The 19,053-nt window shown below is 34.9% G+C and overlaps 1 protein-coding gene across 2 annotated transcripts in view; it reads left to right on the plus strand.

Moving 5' to 3' along the window:
• The window catches only part of LOC123559885 (monocarboxylate transporter 3-like), a 33,859-nt gene extending 14,806 nt beyond the window's left edge, over positions 1 to 19,053 (plus strand). For both annotated transcript variants that reach the window (XM_045352008.2, XM_045352009.2), the window contains exons 4-7: positions 11,754 to 12,197; positions 13,082 to 13,351; positions 16,984 to 17,109; positions 18,128 to 19,053. In XM_045352008.2, the coding sequence (XP_045207943.2) occupies positions 11,754 to 12,197; positions 13,082 to 13,351; positions 16,984 to 17,109; positions 18,128 to 18,318 (1,031 nt within the window). In that variant the 3' untranslated portion in view covers positions 18,319 to 19,053. The remainder of the gene's footprint in view (positions 1 to 11,753; positions 12,198 to 13,081; positions 13,352 to 16,983; positions 17,110 to 18,127) is intronic.

A 19,053-nucleotide genomic window follows, 5' to 3' on the forward strand; every position in this document is an offset into this window, starting at 1 on the left:
ACATTTTAATTTCCCAGGGATTGATGTCTACTTAAGACCAATGTAGCCATTCTGTCTGCACTAGATATGACCTTGGATTGTCTGATATTTCTATGACTTTTGAAGGCTTCATTTGAGACGCACCATGAGAAAACCAACATAGTGCGTTTGCGACCAGCATGGATCCAGACCAGCCTGCGCATCCGCGCAGTCTGGTTAGGATCCATGCTGTTCGCTTTCAAAGCATGTTGCAATTAGAGAAACCGTTAGCGAACAACATGGATCCGCGCAGTCTGGTCTGGATCCATGCTGGTCGCAAACGCGCTATGTTGGTTTTCTCATGGTGCGGCTCAATCTGGTAGTCCGACTGCGTCATTTATTTTAAGGGTTGGCGACGGCCTATCATTTTTTTTTTTTTTTTTTTTTTTTTTTTCAAGGTTCACATGAACTTTATTCTCCCCGTCAAACTGATATGTGAGGGTCGGGGAACCATCCCCCTCCATACCTTACAATATTTCATACGGCATAATATCATACCGTTATATATTACATTTATATTACATATCATATACATATAACATGTATATTGCATATATATTACATATACAAGCCATCATGTTAAAAATTTGTCAAAGGTTATGTCTTGATGAACTGACAATATGCCAAGTTCAAAATATTCACATAATGTCATACCTTTTAATACAGGATACAAACAAATATTTCAAAGAGTATAATTCCAATACGACACTGTACAAATGACAACTTAACTTTAAAACTTCGTTCACATGAACCTATATTATATATAATGTTTAGTTTATCAGAAAGAGCATATTTCAGACTTATATATTAACTTCTATAATCAAGCCCAGTTTGAAAAATTTTCAGTTTTAATACATAGTTATCTGAGATTCCTTAGCTTATTACAGATTGTATTATTTGCCAAGTATTGGCAAAAGAATCTAATGTTTGATTTTTAACTGCAATCGCTTTATGTATATTAAAATGATGTTGTAAAAACCTTTTATATCCAGCCAATGACAGTTTACAGTCTAAAAGTTTACAGGTGAATATGAATTTCTTAAGATAAAGAATTATTATATTTTTGGGAACATTATCAACTCCAAATAACACACTAGTCTCATCAAAAATTACTTCTACATGTTTACTTTCAAGGGAGGTACATAAAACATCAAAGAACTTTCTAACCTCTTTACATCTCCAAAAAAGATGTTCTATTGTTTCAATGTCTGTTTTACAGAAAGTACAACGATCTGAATCTTTAAGGTTTATGCTTTTTAAATACTTATTAACTGGTAGAATACGATGTAAAATTCGAAACTGCATCCACTGTATATTACTATCTTTCGTTACTCTAAAAGGATTACTATAAATACTCTTCCATTTGTCATCTTCAAAAGAAAAATCTACCATCCATTTAGTTTGACTTGTCGGATAATCTTTATTTATATTAAGCAAAGTGTATATATCCCTACACCCAGCTGCAGTTTTAAGTAGCGTCTTTGCTGGTAATGGTATCAATGGATAATGAATATTCACTTCATCTTTCAGTGACTTTGGATTAAGATTCAGTTTTTTGTGGAAAGTTTGTACAGCTTTTGTTATACCAAGATAATTCAAACTATTTATTTGTAAATTTGTTTTACGTTCAAATTCTTCCTTTGTTAATAATTTATTATTTTTATACAAGTCATTGATATACCTTATGCCCTTTTCATACCATGATTAAAAAGGCCTGCATGTCATCAACAGGGACAGTTTCAATAAAAACTGAAAATGATTTTAGAACATTTTTCCAAAACATGTTGGTGGTTTTTTGAATCATTTTATCAGCATAATGTTTACCACAATTTATAAGTTTGTGTAAGTCAAACATATGATTGGTCATAGATATCCATTTTCCTTCAGTTCTTATTGCTCTTCTAATCCAAGTTATCTTTAAACTTTTAATGAAACACTCAACATTTGTCATCCTAAGTCCTCCCTCAGCGTAATCTTTAGTTATAACAGATTTTTTAACTTTTGCTGGTCCATTCCATAAGAAGTCATACAAAATATTATTTAGTTCTTTCAGTATTTTATCACCTGGATCTGGAAGGAAAAGGAATAAATGGTTGAACGATGGCAATAAGAGACTTTTTATAAATGTAATTCTTCCAACTGGAGTTAGATTTCTTCTCTTCCAAAAATTAACTGCAGTTTTTAAGTTCTTTAATTTATCAGTATAATTAAGTGCAATCATTTTTTCTAATTCCACATGAAATTTTATTCCCAACAGTTGAAAACTACTTTTTCCCCAATCTAGCTTGAATTTGGTTTTAATGGATGATGAGCTAAATTTTCTAGAACCAATCCAGATCACCTGAGTTTTTTCATAATTGATCTGAAGACCAGATACACTTGCAAAAAAGTCTAACACTGACAATGCTTCATTTAGTGATTCATTAGAGCCATCTAATATAAGTGATGTATCATCCGCAAAAAGTGACAGTAAATGTTCCACTCCATTGACTCTTAGACCTCTAATGTTTTTATTATTTTTCATAAGCTGTATGAGAATCTCAGTACACAAAATAAAAAGATAAGGCGACAAGGGATCTCCTTGTCGGCAGCCGCGGCCAATACTGAAGAATTCTGTCAAAAAATCACACTGGCATATACAAGATTGTATATCTGTATAAAATAATTTCACCCATTCGACAAGACTTTCAGAAAATTGGAAAAAGTGAAGAGTTTTTTCTATGAAGGACCAAGAAACAGTCAAAAGCTTTTTCAAAATCAATCAGTAATAATAGGCCTGGGATGTGATTTTCTTCAGCATAGTGCATAATATCATAGATAAGTCTTGTGTTTTCCCCTGTATATCTATCTTTTACAAATCCTGTTTGTTCACTGCTGACTAATTTATTTAAAACTGTTTTTATTCTGCCTGCTATAGTGCCAGAAGCAATTTTGTATACAGTGTTTAAAAGGGTGATAGGTCGCCAATTTTTAGAAAATGTCTTGATTTGTCTGCTTTCGGAATACAAGTTATTATGCCTTGTCTCTGAGTAACCGATAACTGACCTATTTCAAATGAATAGTTCAAAGAGCGAACTACAAAATGACCAAGATATTTCCAAAACATTTTAAAGAAGTTTGCAGAAAAACCATCACTTCCAGGGGATTTATCATTTTTCATATTTAAGAGTATTTTACTTGCCTCTTGGTATGTTATTTTACCCTCTATATTAATATTATCATCTGGAGTTAACTTATTAAGTGGCACATTTTCAAAAATCTGTTCAAGGCTGACATTCAAAAGTTTATCGTCACGATTAGAGTATAACGTTTTATAAAAGTTTTCTATTTCACTCAAGATTTCACTTTGAGAATTAATTATCGTACCATCTTCTTTTTCAATCTTTGAAATTATCTTGCTTACATAATTTTGCTTTTCCAAATTGCAGAAAAAACTGGATGGTTTTTCACCTTCATCTACCCATTTGGCTTTTGACCTCACTATATGTCCTTTTAACTTAGTCTCTCTGATAATTTTCAACTCAGTTTTCAAATTCTCAAGTTCTTCTATATTATGTTCACTTAAATTTTCTTCCAGTTTGTTTATTTTTGAGTTTAATTCAGTTTCTAACTTATCAGACATTCGTTTTTTGTAGGCACCATATGAGATTGCAACTCCTCTGAGTTCCGTTAGCAAAGTTTCTAAAAATAACTGATCATTTATTACAAATTGAATTTCATCAAGGGGAATCTCATCTAAATTTGCTAAATTGTAGACAGGCAAGCAATATTGTTGTTTAACTTCATTTATTTTTCTTTTAATACAATCAATGTATTCTGTATCTTGTAAATGTAAATTGTTGTGTTTCCATAGACCCTTTCCATGTTCTGTTGTAGTAAACTTAATACTCATAGTTATAATAGAATGGTCTGATTTGTAGCTGGATTCAATATCACATTTTCCAATACTTAGTAACAAGTCTTCCGTAACAAGGAAGAAATCTAAGCGTGCTTGTTGTAATGGGTTTGAACGATGCCATGTATATCTTTGTCTAGTTGGATAAAATTCTCTGAATGGGTCAAAAAGTTGCCGATATTCAATGAATTCTAATAATTTCAATCTAGCTTTGCTATTGTTAACATGTTTATAGTTATAATAATCCACAGACGGGTTCAAAACCATATTGTAATCTCCGCAAATTATGTACGATTCGTTACCTATTTTATCAATTAAACTGAAAATATTTTCAAAAAAAGATGGCTCATCTTGATTTGGGCCATATAAATTGACAAGTGAAATTCTTTTTGAATCAACTTTACATCCATAGCTAGGAAATTGCCAGTATCATCTCTATGTATATTATGTACTGTATGTTCAAATTCTTTATTAAATAAAATGGCTACCCCTCTCGAATTTGAGGTTGCAAAACTGAAGTAACCTTTATTATTCCACTGGGAAAATAAATTTTTCTTGATGTTTTGTGAAATGTGTGTCTTGAAGACAATATATATGATTTCTGTTTGTCTTTCAAGTATTTAAAAACATCAGTTCTCTTGTCATTTCCATTCAGGCCGCGGCAATTCAAAGACAAAATTTTTAATTCACCCATTATCTAAGTACTGTCCGAAGCATTTGTCATATTTCAAACCTAACTTGAATCTAATAATTTTCATGCTGCTCTTTCTTCTTAAATAACATATGTAAGTAAAGAAAAAAACTTGTGATATAAGAACTACAAATCTGTGCATTACAGAAATATGTGTATAAATGAAACCTCTTCAGATACAAATTTATAGCATAAATTACTAAGCTAATCAGTTCTTTGCTAAGAGAAATAACACATTTTGATCTTGCAGTCGGAATCTTCTACCTTACTTAGACTAATTTACTTCTGTCCAGGTATAGTACTCAAATTATTAATGTGAAATTCAAATATTGAGAGAAACTAGATTACTGAATTCTATAAACTGAATTGATGGATAGATTGATTTTCAGACTACTCCTACTAAATAACAATAAATGGATTTTCATGCCTTTACATTCTGTACACTTTACAATATATGTATGAAACAACTTAAACAATTTTACACGTTTGCTGAACATAGCATCCCCCAATACACAAGCAATATAATTTGCGTGCAATATACCATACTTCTTGGAATTATGGGGTGTCAAGCTAACAGTATAGAAGGCAAAACTATTGATATGGATCATTTTAAGGATATAGCATTATTAATTATGTAATTGTAAAACATTTCCAGTCTATCTGGGTAATAAGCCATGCAGAACACCAAGGAAAACAAACATCTGCACATACCAAATAGGAAAGAATAACTAAAGTAAAACATACAGTCATCTGCAAAACCCATTTGAAAACTGACTCATTTCATCATGAAAACTTAAATTAGCTGCACTTGTACAATCAAAAGAAATTGTGATTGTAAACAAATTGTAAAATCAGTTCATAAAATGGTAGACAGTAAACTACACAACCATCTGTTTTAGAGTTTATAAGCAATGATTATACTGACAGTGTCCTTGAATACTGGCTTATTTCATCATGAAAACTTAATTAAGCTGCACTTGTAATATCTACTTGTGAACAGTTTATAATCAGTTTATAAATTAATAAAAAGTTGCTGCTGAAACCACGTGCTTAAAAGTTTAAGCAATGACTGAACTGATGACGTCATATATGTCAAATTTATGTCTCTTTCCAGCTAATGTGCGGCCATAAACACTTCCATTGAAAAACCATGCACTTTCAATCTCTTCATGTAATGATAGTCTGTTTATGAGACCCTGATTTAGCTTAGTTACGTCATCAATCAGTCTATATCCAGCATTTTTCATTTCCTTTCTTTTTTTCATGATGGCTGATTTAGCATTGTTATTCTTTAGCTTCAACAGTACAGGTTTTGTTAATCCAGGCTTCCCTGGAATGCGATGTATTGCAAACACATCTTGTTTTTCAAGTTCCACACCCTGTGCATGAAGAATGTTAGTAACACTGGTTGTCAGACTTTCTTCTGTTTCATTTTGTTGGGCAGGCACATTGTTTTTACGACTGTATTGCTCGTTGTAATTTGCTCTTTTATTTGCCACTTGCGCCAACGTTTCATTATTTTTGATTTGCTCTTCCATACCCCCAAGTGCTTTAGTCAGTTTTGTACTTAATTCTTCTACACTTGTTTTAAGTTGCGCATTTTCGTATTGTAATCCATCAATTTTTATCGAAATGCCTTTTCTGCGTTAGTTTGGATTGACTCATTTTCTACTGTATTAGTGCTGGATCAATGGTTTTGGGTTTCAACATTTCTTGGGTCAATGGTTATACAGACTTGGTTCTCTGACTGACCTTAGAGGAGCTGGACAGGGGACGCCCCACATTGAAGTGGACAGTTCCGATATTCCAAGAGGCATATATAGAAGTCTTGACCGCTGTCTTTTGACTTCTTGATCAGGTGCTTAACAATAGACACTGATTTCTCTTGTAATTCATTGCTGGCGGGATGAAAAGATGACGAGGTTTTGTGTTCAAATCCCCATTGTTTTGCAAAATCTGCAAACTCTTGGGACAATTGTCACTGATAAGGATGTGAGGAATACCATTCTTTGAAATATGAACCTTCAGTTTTCAAATGATCGTAGAAGTACGCATGTCTTTCGAAAACTCGACTGTAATAGTCTGTTGTCAGGAGGTCATTTTTACTATCATAGGTAAAAATATCACAACCACTTTTTTGGTATGGCCTTGACTGGAATTCCTGGGGCAAGAGAGGTTCATTTTGGTTGGAATCTCTGTGGGTCAAACAAACTGGGCAGTTGAGTACACTTTGTTATTTCCTTGACCATTCCGGGCCAACAAAATACAGTCTCTTGCGATTGTTTTGGTAACTCCTAAGTGATTGGAATGGACCAAACCTAATAACCCCTTGCGCAGTGACCTAGGTATAAGTAGTTTTAAACATCTAAAGATTAACCTTTCTGCATAGAACAGCTCGTCTCTATGATTCCAAAATTCAAGGATCTGTGGATAACATTCTTGGCGAGTCTTTGGCTAATCTTGATCAAAAGTCTGGATAAAATTCTGGGATTGAGGGTCAGACTTTATTGCGTCTTTCACAGATTCAATGCGTCTGTCTGTTACACACAGTTGTTGAATCACTGTATGAACATGCAAATCCAGTCCTTCACTGAGGGATAAGTATATATCTGACAGAGCATTTCTGGACAGGAAATCACCAATTGGCACATTTCGGCCACTGATATGTTTGACCTCTATATCGACCTCCAGGACAAGTGGGTTGTCGGGATCAGAATACACGAGTACAGGGTCATTTGTAATAATTTCCTTAACCTTAAGGAACAATTGCTTTTGGGGAAAATCCCATACAATCTCGACGTCTTTCTAAGGTAATGGCACTTGTTTCATTGGTAATATTAGGACAGAACTTTGAAAGATAGTATAAACCAAGAAATTTCTCGAACTTAGCCCGTGTATCAGGTTCTTCGAGGTTTGCAATAGCCTTAACCTTACAAGGATCATGTTTGAGACCAATAATGTGTCCAAAATATGGCACTTCCTGTGCCCCTTTAATGCACTTACCAGGGTTGAAACGTTTACCCTTGGACTGTGCTCGCAAGAGCACTTTCTCGAGCATTGCATCGAGCTCGTCCCTAGTTTGACCCCAGATCTATTGGATGATAAAAATGTTAAAAAAAATGTTAACATATTATGTTAAGGGGTAACAAATATTAAGTTATAGTCTCATAAAACATACAGTAGTAATGTATATATAAGTTAAAACTAAGTTGCCAAAAAAATATGTACTGTAGTTTTCTCCCAAGTTCTCCAATTAAAAGATGAAATTAAATCATGTTTGGTACCACATTTTGACGCATTCTGTTCACTTTCACGTGGACTTACTTGTTTTGTAAAGTAATAATTTTGCTGCTTGAAGAACAAAAAGTTGCAAATCACTAAAGTGAACTGATTTGAGCTGCAGTGATATATTACTTTTATTATACGTGAATTTTGTCTTGTTTACTATATTGCTCGTTGATAAAGCACTCTGTTATCTGTTTATCATGTTTTCATTGATCATTATTAAGCATTGTATGACCTTCACATTAAAACTCACTTTCACTTTCTTATTACTCTATATATATGCATCAACATTCCAGTATAAATCCTGTAAACATCCGGAAAAACATGGTACAAGGTCTGATGATTAATAGCATTGTACAGAACACAGTACTCAAAAAATGCAGTCAGATGTGTAGAATATGACCATAAGTTCATATTATTACATATTATTATAGGTACATGCCATCTAATTAGTGTTGCACAAAAAGATAAAATAATGCAGAAGTGCCTTTTCGTTTCCTATACGTTACGATATAATACTTAAAAAAACAGATTCGATACAGATCTATACTCAGGCTTTCATCTAAAAGAGCTCTCAATCACAAACTACTTCACCATCAATTAATAATTACTGAAAATGTAAAGTAATTTTACGACAGAAGGCCTCTTTTAATACAACTGAAGATGATTTTGGTGTTTTTGAACACAAAATTGCAGCAAATGACTCTATACCTATGGAAACTTGAAAACGATGTCATATGTATAAGTATGTTTCTTTAAATAGGATATCATTGTGACTAAAATAGCAAGTTATTTTGCACGCTGTTATTTTTTTTTGAAATGTCCCGAACTCTTATTTAAATCCTATGTAACTAAAACCCCGAATTTTAGTCGAAAACTACGTCCGACTTCTAGGACACAAGTTACACAATAAATATCAAATTTCTTCCGTGATGTTTATGTAATCGACCTTGAAAACGCGCTATGAAATCAATTGAACTAGTGTACAACATTGAGTTCAAACATCAGTGTTATATGAGCCGCGCCATGAGAAAACCAACATAGTGCGGGATCCAGACCAGCCTGCGCATCCGCATCAAAGCCAGTTGCAATTAGAGAAACCGTTAGCGAACAGCATGGATCCTGACCAGACTGCGTGGATGCGCGTGCAGGTCTGGCTAAATGCTGGTCGCAAATGCACTATGTTGGTTTTCTCATGGTGCGGCTCATATATTGTCTCAAATTTTCGACTGCATTGCATGACTGACATTCACCGTATGTCTGTCGTTAAGGGGGGGGGGGGGATCAAAGAGCCCATTGCGCACAATTAGTTGTCTATATCTCAGATATTTGACCCCTCATGGTTCAATCCCTACGCATCTAAACCGTGATATGAAATCAAGGCCACAAAGGACTCATTGATTACATAAATAACAAATATCCTCATATTTTCTGTAACTTTTATTAGATTAGACATCAGTTTAATATACACAAAAAGAATTTACATGCTGTTATCAACTTTCGAAATTTCTGAAAACTGGGGGTCATTTTCTTACGTTTACATCCTACGTACTCGTTCTGTCCAAACCGTAGGACCCAGTTGTGCTTCACTTTTCCTATTTTTAGCTCACCTGCTCAAAGGGGAGCTTTTGTGATCGCCTTGTGTCCGTCGTCCGTCCGTCCGTCCGTCCGTCCGTCGTCAACAATTTGACTGTTAACACTCTAGAGGTCACAATTTTGGCCCAATCTTAATGAAACTTGGTCAGAATGTTACTCTCAATAAAATCTTGGACGAGTTTGATATTGGGTCATCTGGATCAAAAACTAGGTCACCAGGTCAAATCAAAGGGAAAGCTAGTTAACACTCTAGAGGTCACAATTTTGGTCCAATCTTAATGAAACGTGGTCAGAATGTTACCCTCAATAAAATCTTGGACGAGTTTGATATTGGGTCATCTGGGGTTAAAAACTAGGGCACCAGGTCAAATCAAAGGAAAAGCTTGTTTAACACTCTAGCGGTCACAATTTTGGCCCAATCTTAATGAAACTTGGTCAGAATGTTACTCTCAATAAAATCTTGGACGAGTTTGATACTGGGTCATCTTGGGTCCAAAACTAGGTCACCAGGTCAAATCAAAGAAAAAGCTTGTTAACACTCTAGAGGTCACAATTTTGGCCCAATCTTAATGAAACTTGGTCAGAATGTTACCCTCAATAAAATCTTGGACGAGTTTGAAATTGGGTCATCTGGAGTCAAAAACTAGGTCACCAGGTCACATCAAAGGAAAAGCTTGTTAACACTCTAGAGGTCACAATTTTGGCCCAATCTTAATGAAACTTGGTCAGAATGTTACTCTCAATAAATTCTTGGACGAGTTGAATATAGGGTCATCTGGGGTCAAAAACTAGGTCACCAGGTCAAATCAAAGGAAAAAACTTTTTAACAATGTAGAGGCCACGTTTATGATGTATCTTCATGAATATTAGTCAGAATGTTAATCTTGATGGTTTCAAGGTCGAGGTTGAATCTGGGTCATGTACGATCATAAACTAGGTCACCAGGTCAAATCAAAGGAAAGGTAGTTAACACTGTAGAGGCCACATTTATGATCATATCTTAATGAAATATGGTCAGAATGTTGATCTTGATGATCTATAGGTCAAGTTTAAATCTGGGTCAGGTGGGGTAAAAAACTAGGTCACAAGGTCAAATCAAAGGAAAAGCTTGTTAACACTCGAGAGGTCACATTTATGACTGTATCTTTATGAAACTTGGTCAGAATGTTAATTTTGATGATCTTTAGGTCAAGTTCGAATCTGGGTCATGTGGGGTCAAAAACTAGGGCACCAAGTCAAATCAAAGGAAAAGCTAGTTTACACTTTAGAGATCACCTTTATGACCATATCTTTATGAAACTTGGTCAGAATGTTAATCTTGATGATCTTTAGGTCAATAGGTCAGGTGAGCGATGCAGGGCCTTCATGACCCTCTTGTTTATAATATCGGAAAGAAAAGTGAAAAAAGCACAAAAAATGAATTATGTAAAATGTTCCTTTTTTATTTAAAGTTCTCATGAAAAATAACAAGGCCGTCGTTTAGAACAATTCGACGTGCCATGATGCCTTTCTGCGCTTGTGCGATCTGCCCTCTTATTTTCAATTGGAAATGATAAGCATGTATTTTGTAATATTTTTTTTTATTTTAAATGAAATTTTTATTTTAATGTTATAATTTATTCTCATGAAATATGCATAATAGTAACATACATGTATTTGGATTTTATTTCAAGTTTCAGTATGATTAACTTGAAATTGTTCCTTTCCTTCCTAAACCAGATAAGATTAGTTAATTCAGGTTATGCATTACATGTAGTATTAGGTAATATTGGGTGAGCGATGAATTAAAAGCAATCATAACTATCTTTGAAATTTTGCCAGCCTTCTTTTTGGACACGACTTAATTTGCCCTCGTTTCCTGATACCAAGTACATTAATTTATCTAAGGGTCAAGTGGCCTTATGGGCAAACTCGCATGTAAGAAAAAACGAGTCTTGTAAATATTTGAATAAGACAAACTTTTTTAAAGACACTCACATATACCATTTGTCCGGCAGGCCGATTTTTAGGTTGACCATTTCTTTGAGGTATTCTAGCGTATATTGCAAGTATCAATGGTTCATCAGTGGCAAAAAAGATGAACAAATTCATTCAGAATTTACTTAAGTTGATGAACAACCCTTAAAATTTACGAAAATCTTAAGCCAACATACTTTGTCCTTAATGGGCGCTAAACGAGGGCGGACAAAGAACAGTCTCGAAATGTCCATTCAGTTTTCATCTTCCAATATATGCTTTTATAGAAAAAATGTTATGTTTTACTTTTAGGTGCTGGGCTCGGTCTTCTGTATCTTCCATCTATTGTAACAGTTGGACATTATTTTAAAAAACGACGAGCCCTGGCCACCGGTATAGCTGTGTGTGGGAGTGGTATCGGAGGTTTTGTGTTTGCCCCACTTAGTGAGTTCCTTATAGAGAAGTACACTTGGAAAGGGGCTATGTGGATTATATCTGCTATTGTCCTTAATGGCATCCCTATAGCAATTCTACTGAGGCCCCTAGAGGGGTCCGAGGAGGAGGACAAGCGGAGGAGAAGTATGCCCAAAGGTGGCGCTAACACACAACTTCTTGCCGACGATACAGAGGACTGTGAGGAAAGTAAACTATCTAAGTGTGCACAGTGTTGTGATGTGTCTTCTATGTTTGATTTCGAGCTGTTGAGGAGCCCGACATTCCTCGTATATGGACTTTCATGCTTTCTCTGTATGTTAGGTGAGCTGTTTATGTGTTTATGAAACATGATTTTCAGTTTGCCATTTTTATGCTTTTTCAAATTATATATATATATATATACATTGAGTGACTCTGGAGTAAAACAAACACGGCCGTTTACGTAATTATACATCATGCTAGACAGTGGACAGATCGTATGTCAAACGTTTGGTCCTATTGTTCATTTAGAAATAGGCAATATTCAGATTCAGGGAGCACGCATAAAATCTCAGTGTAACTGTCGTCTGCTTTCCATGAACAGTTTGGAATAAATGCATATAATCCATACTAATGATTGTCGTTTTATTAATGAATTCGCCTAAAATATGCCAGTTTTTATCAAAATGTATTCGATTCCTATTTTCGTACTCATTAGCTTGAATGGGTGGGCAATTACTGACATTTTTTATAACATCGGTGATTTTGAAATGATCGAGGACCTTGATGTGCATTTAACCATTTTATTTCATTTTGCCTTTTTTTTTCTTGGCGTACGAAAATGATATTATCTGACGTATTTAATACTTAAATCATTTTACCAAAGCTGTAACTAGATATGTCAAAGGAATAATAATCAAAAGATAAATTGGTTTAATGCCCCGTTGTTAACCTTTCGTGTTTCAAGTTCAACGGTCTTGATTTCAGATAACTGTCAAATAACGTATCATATTTTAGTTCAAGGTGTAAAATAGATATTAATCATTCGGCAGTTAATCAAAGGAAAAATTAATTAAGTATATGACAAATTTAAGCTGACAAAACGACGATGGACACTTGAACATCTTCATGTGCTACCTTCTATAAATAAAGATGTTATTATTATTATTATTATCATCATGATTATTATTATAACATTATTTCACACTGATGTTGATCTCTTTCAGGATTTTTCATTCCATTTACTTACATTCCGGATCTCGCAGACGAATTCGGTATGACGTCACAGCAGGGAGCCATGTTGATCTCAATTATTGGAATTTTGAACACAGTAGCACGTGTTCTAGTTGGTTGGTTGGCAGACCGACCGTGGGCCGATCCCCTGAAGATTAATAGTGTGGCCCTGTTGATAGGCGGGGTTGCAACCATGTTTGTTCCTTATTATTCTCACTACGGGGCGATGTCGACCTACTGTGTTGTGTTCGGAATCAGCATCGGTATGTACTAAGCACGCATCAGGCCACATAGTGTAAATATCACCCTTTATATGTGTCCGGTCGGTTTCGTGTTCTAAATTTAGCTGCACAAAACTTAGTTATTTGACTGAAATTTAAATATGTTTGAAAGTTTGAAAAACAAGTTTAATAACCAAGTGAAGTAAAATTGTCCGGTCTATTGTAAACGTTTGTAGCGATCGACTTATTGTGCTGATTGCGTGAAACACTGCTCGGTAGGTATATAACTTCTTAACTAGAGGTCGTGAGGCCGTTCCTCGGGCGAGGCGAATATGTTCTAAAGGACATTACATCTTAATAATTCCTTATTCGTGTGAAGAAATTGTCAGTTACTCGTAAGGAACAAATTAATATTGGTAAATCAACACCGACAACACCGAGCTAGTGATCTGTCCAGGGTTACATAACTGATATGAGCCGTGCCATGAGAAAACCAACATAGTGGGTGTGCGACCAGCATGGATCCAGACCAGCCTGCGCATCCGCGCAGTCTGGTCAGGCTCCATGCTGTTCGCTTTTAAAGCCTATTGGAATTGGAGAAACTGTTAGCGAACAGCATGGATCCTGACCAGACTGCGCGGATGCGCAGGCTGGTCTGGATCCATGCTGGCCGCAAAGCCACTATGTTGGTTTTCCCATGGCACGGCTCATATGCAGTTTTTATTATACAAGTTGTATATTATCTCCTTCGCGGACAACAGTCCTCATGAAGTTATTGCCCTTTAATGCATAATGAGTTTTCTCGATTATCAGTAAAATACATGTACATCGCTTGTATAAGATACATGCATGTTTTACAAAGTAAACAATCACGTTGTGACAGATGTTACTTCCTTTATAGATAACTGCATAAGAAGTGTTTGTATAATTTAGTAAAGTGCCTTGCACACTTAAATGTGGCGTACGTTAACAACGTATCACCTCAGTTTACAAAATTTTAACAATATGAAATAAGACTCTGCCTTGACCAGGAACCGACCGGCCTTCAACTTCAAATTTAAGTTGAAAATGGATCAATAACATCTTTTAAAGGCAATCCAAGAAGCAGATATATTGCCAGCTTTTTTGTATACAGTGATAATGAAGAATAATTACTAATTAAAGATGAAGTTATAGTTTTGCATACACGATGGAATCCATCAATACGATAGGTATTTCAACAACAGCACGTAAATAAACTTTGTCTGTAGTAATCTATCGCACCAACGTTTCGGCTAACGCCTTCATCAGGGTAATTCACATACAAATATTTGTTTCATCTGTCAATATATCATAAGTACGGTGTTCCGTTTGGGCCATCGATATTTTTATTTCTGAACCCCATATCTCCCAAGTCGAAATCACGAAACTACGATGATGAAAGTCGAAAACACGATGGTGAAATTTCGAAACTACGATGATGAAAGTCGAAACCACGATGGTGAAGTCAAATCGAAACTAAGATAATGAAAGTTGGAAGTTCGATGGTGAAAGTCGAAACCACGATGATGAAACCACGAGGGTGTAAATGCTAAATGATATCGCATTTTTTCATTGTGGTTTCGTGATTTCGACTTTCACCATCGTAATTTCGTGTTTTCGCCATCGTGATTTCGACTTTCACCATCGTGGTTTCGACTTTTAACATCGTAATCTCGTGATTTCGACTTTAGAGGTATGGGGTTCAGGAAAAAAATCTCGATGATCCAAACGGAACACCTTACATAACAACACCATTTAGAGTAGCATAGTTGTTAAACAGACAATAATATATATAGGAGATTATATGAACAAACGGTCTGTCATGTTTTCACTATTATTGTATAATAGATTGAATGTCGTAGTAATAAATAATTAATTGCAGTCTGAAAGAAAATCCTTTTGTAAGCACAGAACGCAGCCAGGTTTTATTGGCACATAGCTTGACATACGATACTCTACAGTCAAACAACTCATTAAGGAGGTAGGATACCTTGTTACAAGGGTAAATTCAAATTAGTTGAACCGCAGCATGTTTTTGTATTTCGTGTAATATGAAGTTTTAACTGCTACAATCTCAATTTCGTTTGTCTCTGTCCCTTCAAGTTCAATTTTTATCCAGGTTTGAAGAACATGACCCTACAAAGGTATTTCATATTGAAAGAAGAAGGAAAATACGGATATTTAACATTTTTCAGTGTATTTTAGTTTCATTGATATCCGTAGAACTCTGCATAATTGATAATTTTACTGGTATGCACGTTATCTTTCTAATATAAGCTTAAAATGTATATGTCGCGGGGCTCGTGTTTCCATGGTAACGCATTTTCTCTCATTTTTAAACAACTATGTATAAAAATAGGGGTTTTCGACGGCTTCAGTGCCATTCTGTTAATGCCCAACATGAAATATTTGGGTAATATTATTAGCAAAATACCAAGCACTTTACATGGTACTCTATTTTTCTTAAATTTTAAAGTAACCATGGCAACAGAGATGTTTAAAATAGCTTATATCTTGCTGTTTGTCGTAATTTCTTTAAAAAAAATATTGAATAAGATTATCTTTCTAGTTGATGTAGCTTTAAAACATATTATTTCTAACGTAGGCTACATTTTCGTGTTATTTGCATTTTTTCAAACAAATTTCACAGCTTAGAATACGTACAGCAGTACCCCTCGTCTGCCATTTTTCATGGAAAAATCGTTCAGCGTGCTGCTATTATTCTCATGGATATTGTTGAAATGAAAATAAAAACCCGAAGCTGTGTTTCTTAAATAGACCAGTGTCAACGCTATTGAATTTTACATTTAGATACATAGGTTACGGGCTTCGTTTCCATGGTAACATCAATTCAATTCAAGAAACCACAATTTTCTACTGAAATTTGAACAATTTTAGATCTTAGTTTTAGTATGTAAGTAACAAATTATCAATGGAACCTGAAAAATAGGTATTACAAATCAAACTGCTAGACTTTTTATTTGAAAATGGGCGTAACAAGTAACCTCTCACCCAACTATATTCCAAATAACATTGGTTGCCATCATCCATTTTCTTACATTCCGCATAACATTTCAATATAACTACATAAAAGAAGCAAAATATTGATTATTATTCAGAGCAAAAGACTCATAAAAAATATTTCAGCAAATAATGATTATTTGAAAATAGTTTAAATAAAGAAAATGTACAGAATTACGTACTTTCAAGATAAAAGCTATTAATTTTGCGCGGTAACTGACACGTAACGTCATGACGTCAATGACGTCATTTTAAAGCAACATTGTTTTGAAGCGTTTCTGCGGCAATTTATTTATTATTTCTGCATTATTAAACCATAAAGCATCAGATCGAAGACAAGTTCATGATTTGTTTTCAGAAGAATGAATATACAAACACATTTAGTTTGTCGTAAACGTCGTCGTAAATCGTCACGTTAGCTTCCGGTTCGACATGCGCACATACAAATATGAAGGTTACCTACCTCCTTAAATAGCGGATTCGGTTTGATAATCTCTATCCACCACTTTTATCATGGTAACGCCGCATTCATAGACTAGTATGCAACATCTATGAAAACTAAAATTTCGAAAGTGATGTAAAATATGATATTGTTTTCGGTAACATTTTAGATGAACTTATATATTTTTCAGCCGTGTTTGTATCATATCGTTCTATTATCATGGCGGAGTTGTTGGGTATAGAAAAGCTGACGTCATCATTTGGACTCGTCACAATGTGTCAGGGACTCTCGGCATTCATCGGCGCACCTATCGCAGGTAATCATCAGTTTTGTTTTAATTCGGTAATTCCGTACTTATATAAGGCTTTTTATCCATGTGTGTTAGTCATTAAAACGCAGGCCTTTTTGGTTGTGGGTAACTGGCTAAGCAATCGACGTATGAAATTCAACATTCGTTTTTGTAGTTTCAAATGTCTATCCGGCTCAACATACGACATTCATTTTTGTAGAATATTGAATGTCAAGCCCTTTAGGTTTAAAAACTTTCTTTTGTCTAAGAACTGTAATGCTCTGAGCATGGTATGTAGCATTATGTATTGATCCTCTACCAAGCTAGGTGAAATAATGTGGATATGGGTCAAAACTGGCTACGCCCCGTGGTTTACTTGTCACAAACAAACAAATATTTTACAAAATGCAATATTTAAATAAAATTTGTGCATGATAAATCTTGTCAAGGATGAAGACTGTCATAACACATTTCATGCCTTATCAACAAAATGTATGAAATGTATGTTTTATAACAAGTGCACAAATTAACGCCATAAATATGCGCCATTAAAGTCTCCGTTTGTCAGACATTAAACACATTAATGATTCATTTGTATGGAATATAGAATCAAACAAGACTGGTGAATGTTCTTACATGAGAAACTTCAACGTTTGTCGTATTCTAATAAAAATCAGAGTCAATACACTGAAGCCTTGTTAAGCAGATATTGCTAGAATTGGTTCGTATTAATGAAAGAAATTCTTACGAGTGAAACGAGCTTGAATATTAGTGCTTCGCAGCTAGTTACATTCGTATTTATTGTCCCCTGCTCTTCTTGCCGAGTAGTTAACCAAATTAATGTAAAATTAGTTCATGCGGAAGCGCGGCACGTTTAAAGTTCTACCTAGGTACACTACGTCCCTAAAATATTACCGAAAGGCTCTGTGACGGTCTGTCCTAAAATCAACAACCAACCGACACAAAGGAAATGGTATTCGTTAATGTAAAATCAGATTTTTAAAATCCACTTTGTTATTGACAACGTTACATTTTATCTTTTTAGGTGCACTATCAGATGAAGCCGGGGACTACGAAGGGGCCTTTTATTTAGCCGGGGCAGCAATAGCCCTATCAGGGGCAATATGTTTTCCACTGAGAGCAGTGTGTCGGTGGGAAAATAGACGACAAGCAAAGATAAAAACAACCACCACACACTTTGAACTTCAACATTCCGATAAAGCGGTAGACGTTTGATCGAAGAAGTAAAACGTGTACAAATCTACAAGAACTATTTGCTTGTAGCTGATCACTGCACTTCGCAGTGAAGTTACAGGAGCATAAAGAAACTACAATGGGAACTAAATGACTTCAGAATTACATTTTTCATATTTTTGGTGCTCGGGGAATGTGCCAAGCAGCGCGGGTGTTTGATACATTATACATCAGAAAAATCCGAAGTCATACTCCACAATTTTTGGTTGTTTGTTTGATGTATCTAATCAGTATTTTGACAATATTTTATTAATGTAAAATACTAGGGAGTTGAATCCATTGTGTGAAACATGTTGCTAGAAAACGTCATAAACACTTAATAAAAACTAGCCGTTAAAATGCAGTTTCACATTTTCGTTCACAGTGAACAGTGTAACGTGGAATTTCCACGAAGATCCGGTTTTTTTTTCAAACTGCTGACTATTTCATTCTGTGCTATATAGAAACATTAACCATGACCTTGATCAAAAGGTTAGTTTCGTATTACAGAAACCCAAGAAAAAAGACTCCACCACCAGGGATTGAATCGTTGCAATTTAGAAAGGTTCAATTGACTAACGCCATAGAACACTCGTCCTTGGCTGAATTTTCAAACAGGTGGGGAAGTATACACAAACACCTAGTAATGGTGACTTGGACTTTGAACAGATGGTTCTCATTTCTTATTACAAAAAAAGAGAAGAAAAGAAAGTTCATCCTCTATGGCTTGCATCGCTA

Source organism: Mercenaria mercenaria, chromosome 10 (genome assembly GCF_021730395.1).
Source record: "Mercenaria mercenaria strain notata chromosome 10, MADL_Memer_1, whole genome shotgun sequence".
Taxonomy (NCBI): Eukaryota; Metazoa; Mollusca; class Bivalvia; order Venerida; family Veneridae; genus Mercenaria; species Mercenaria mercenaria.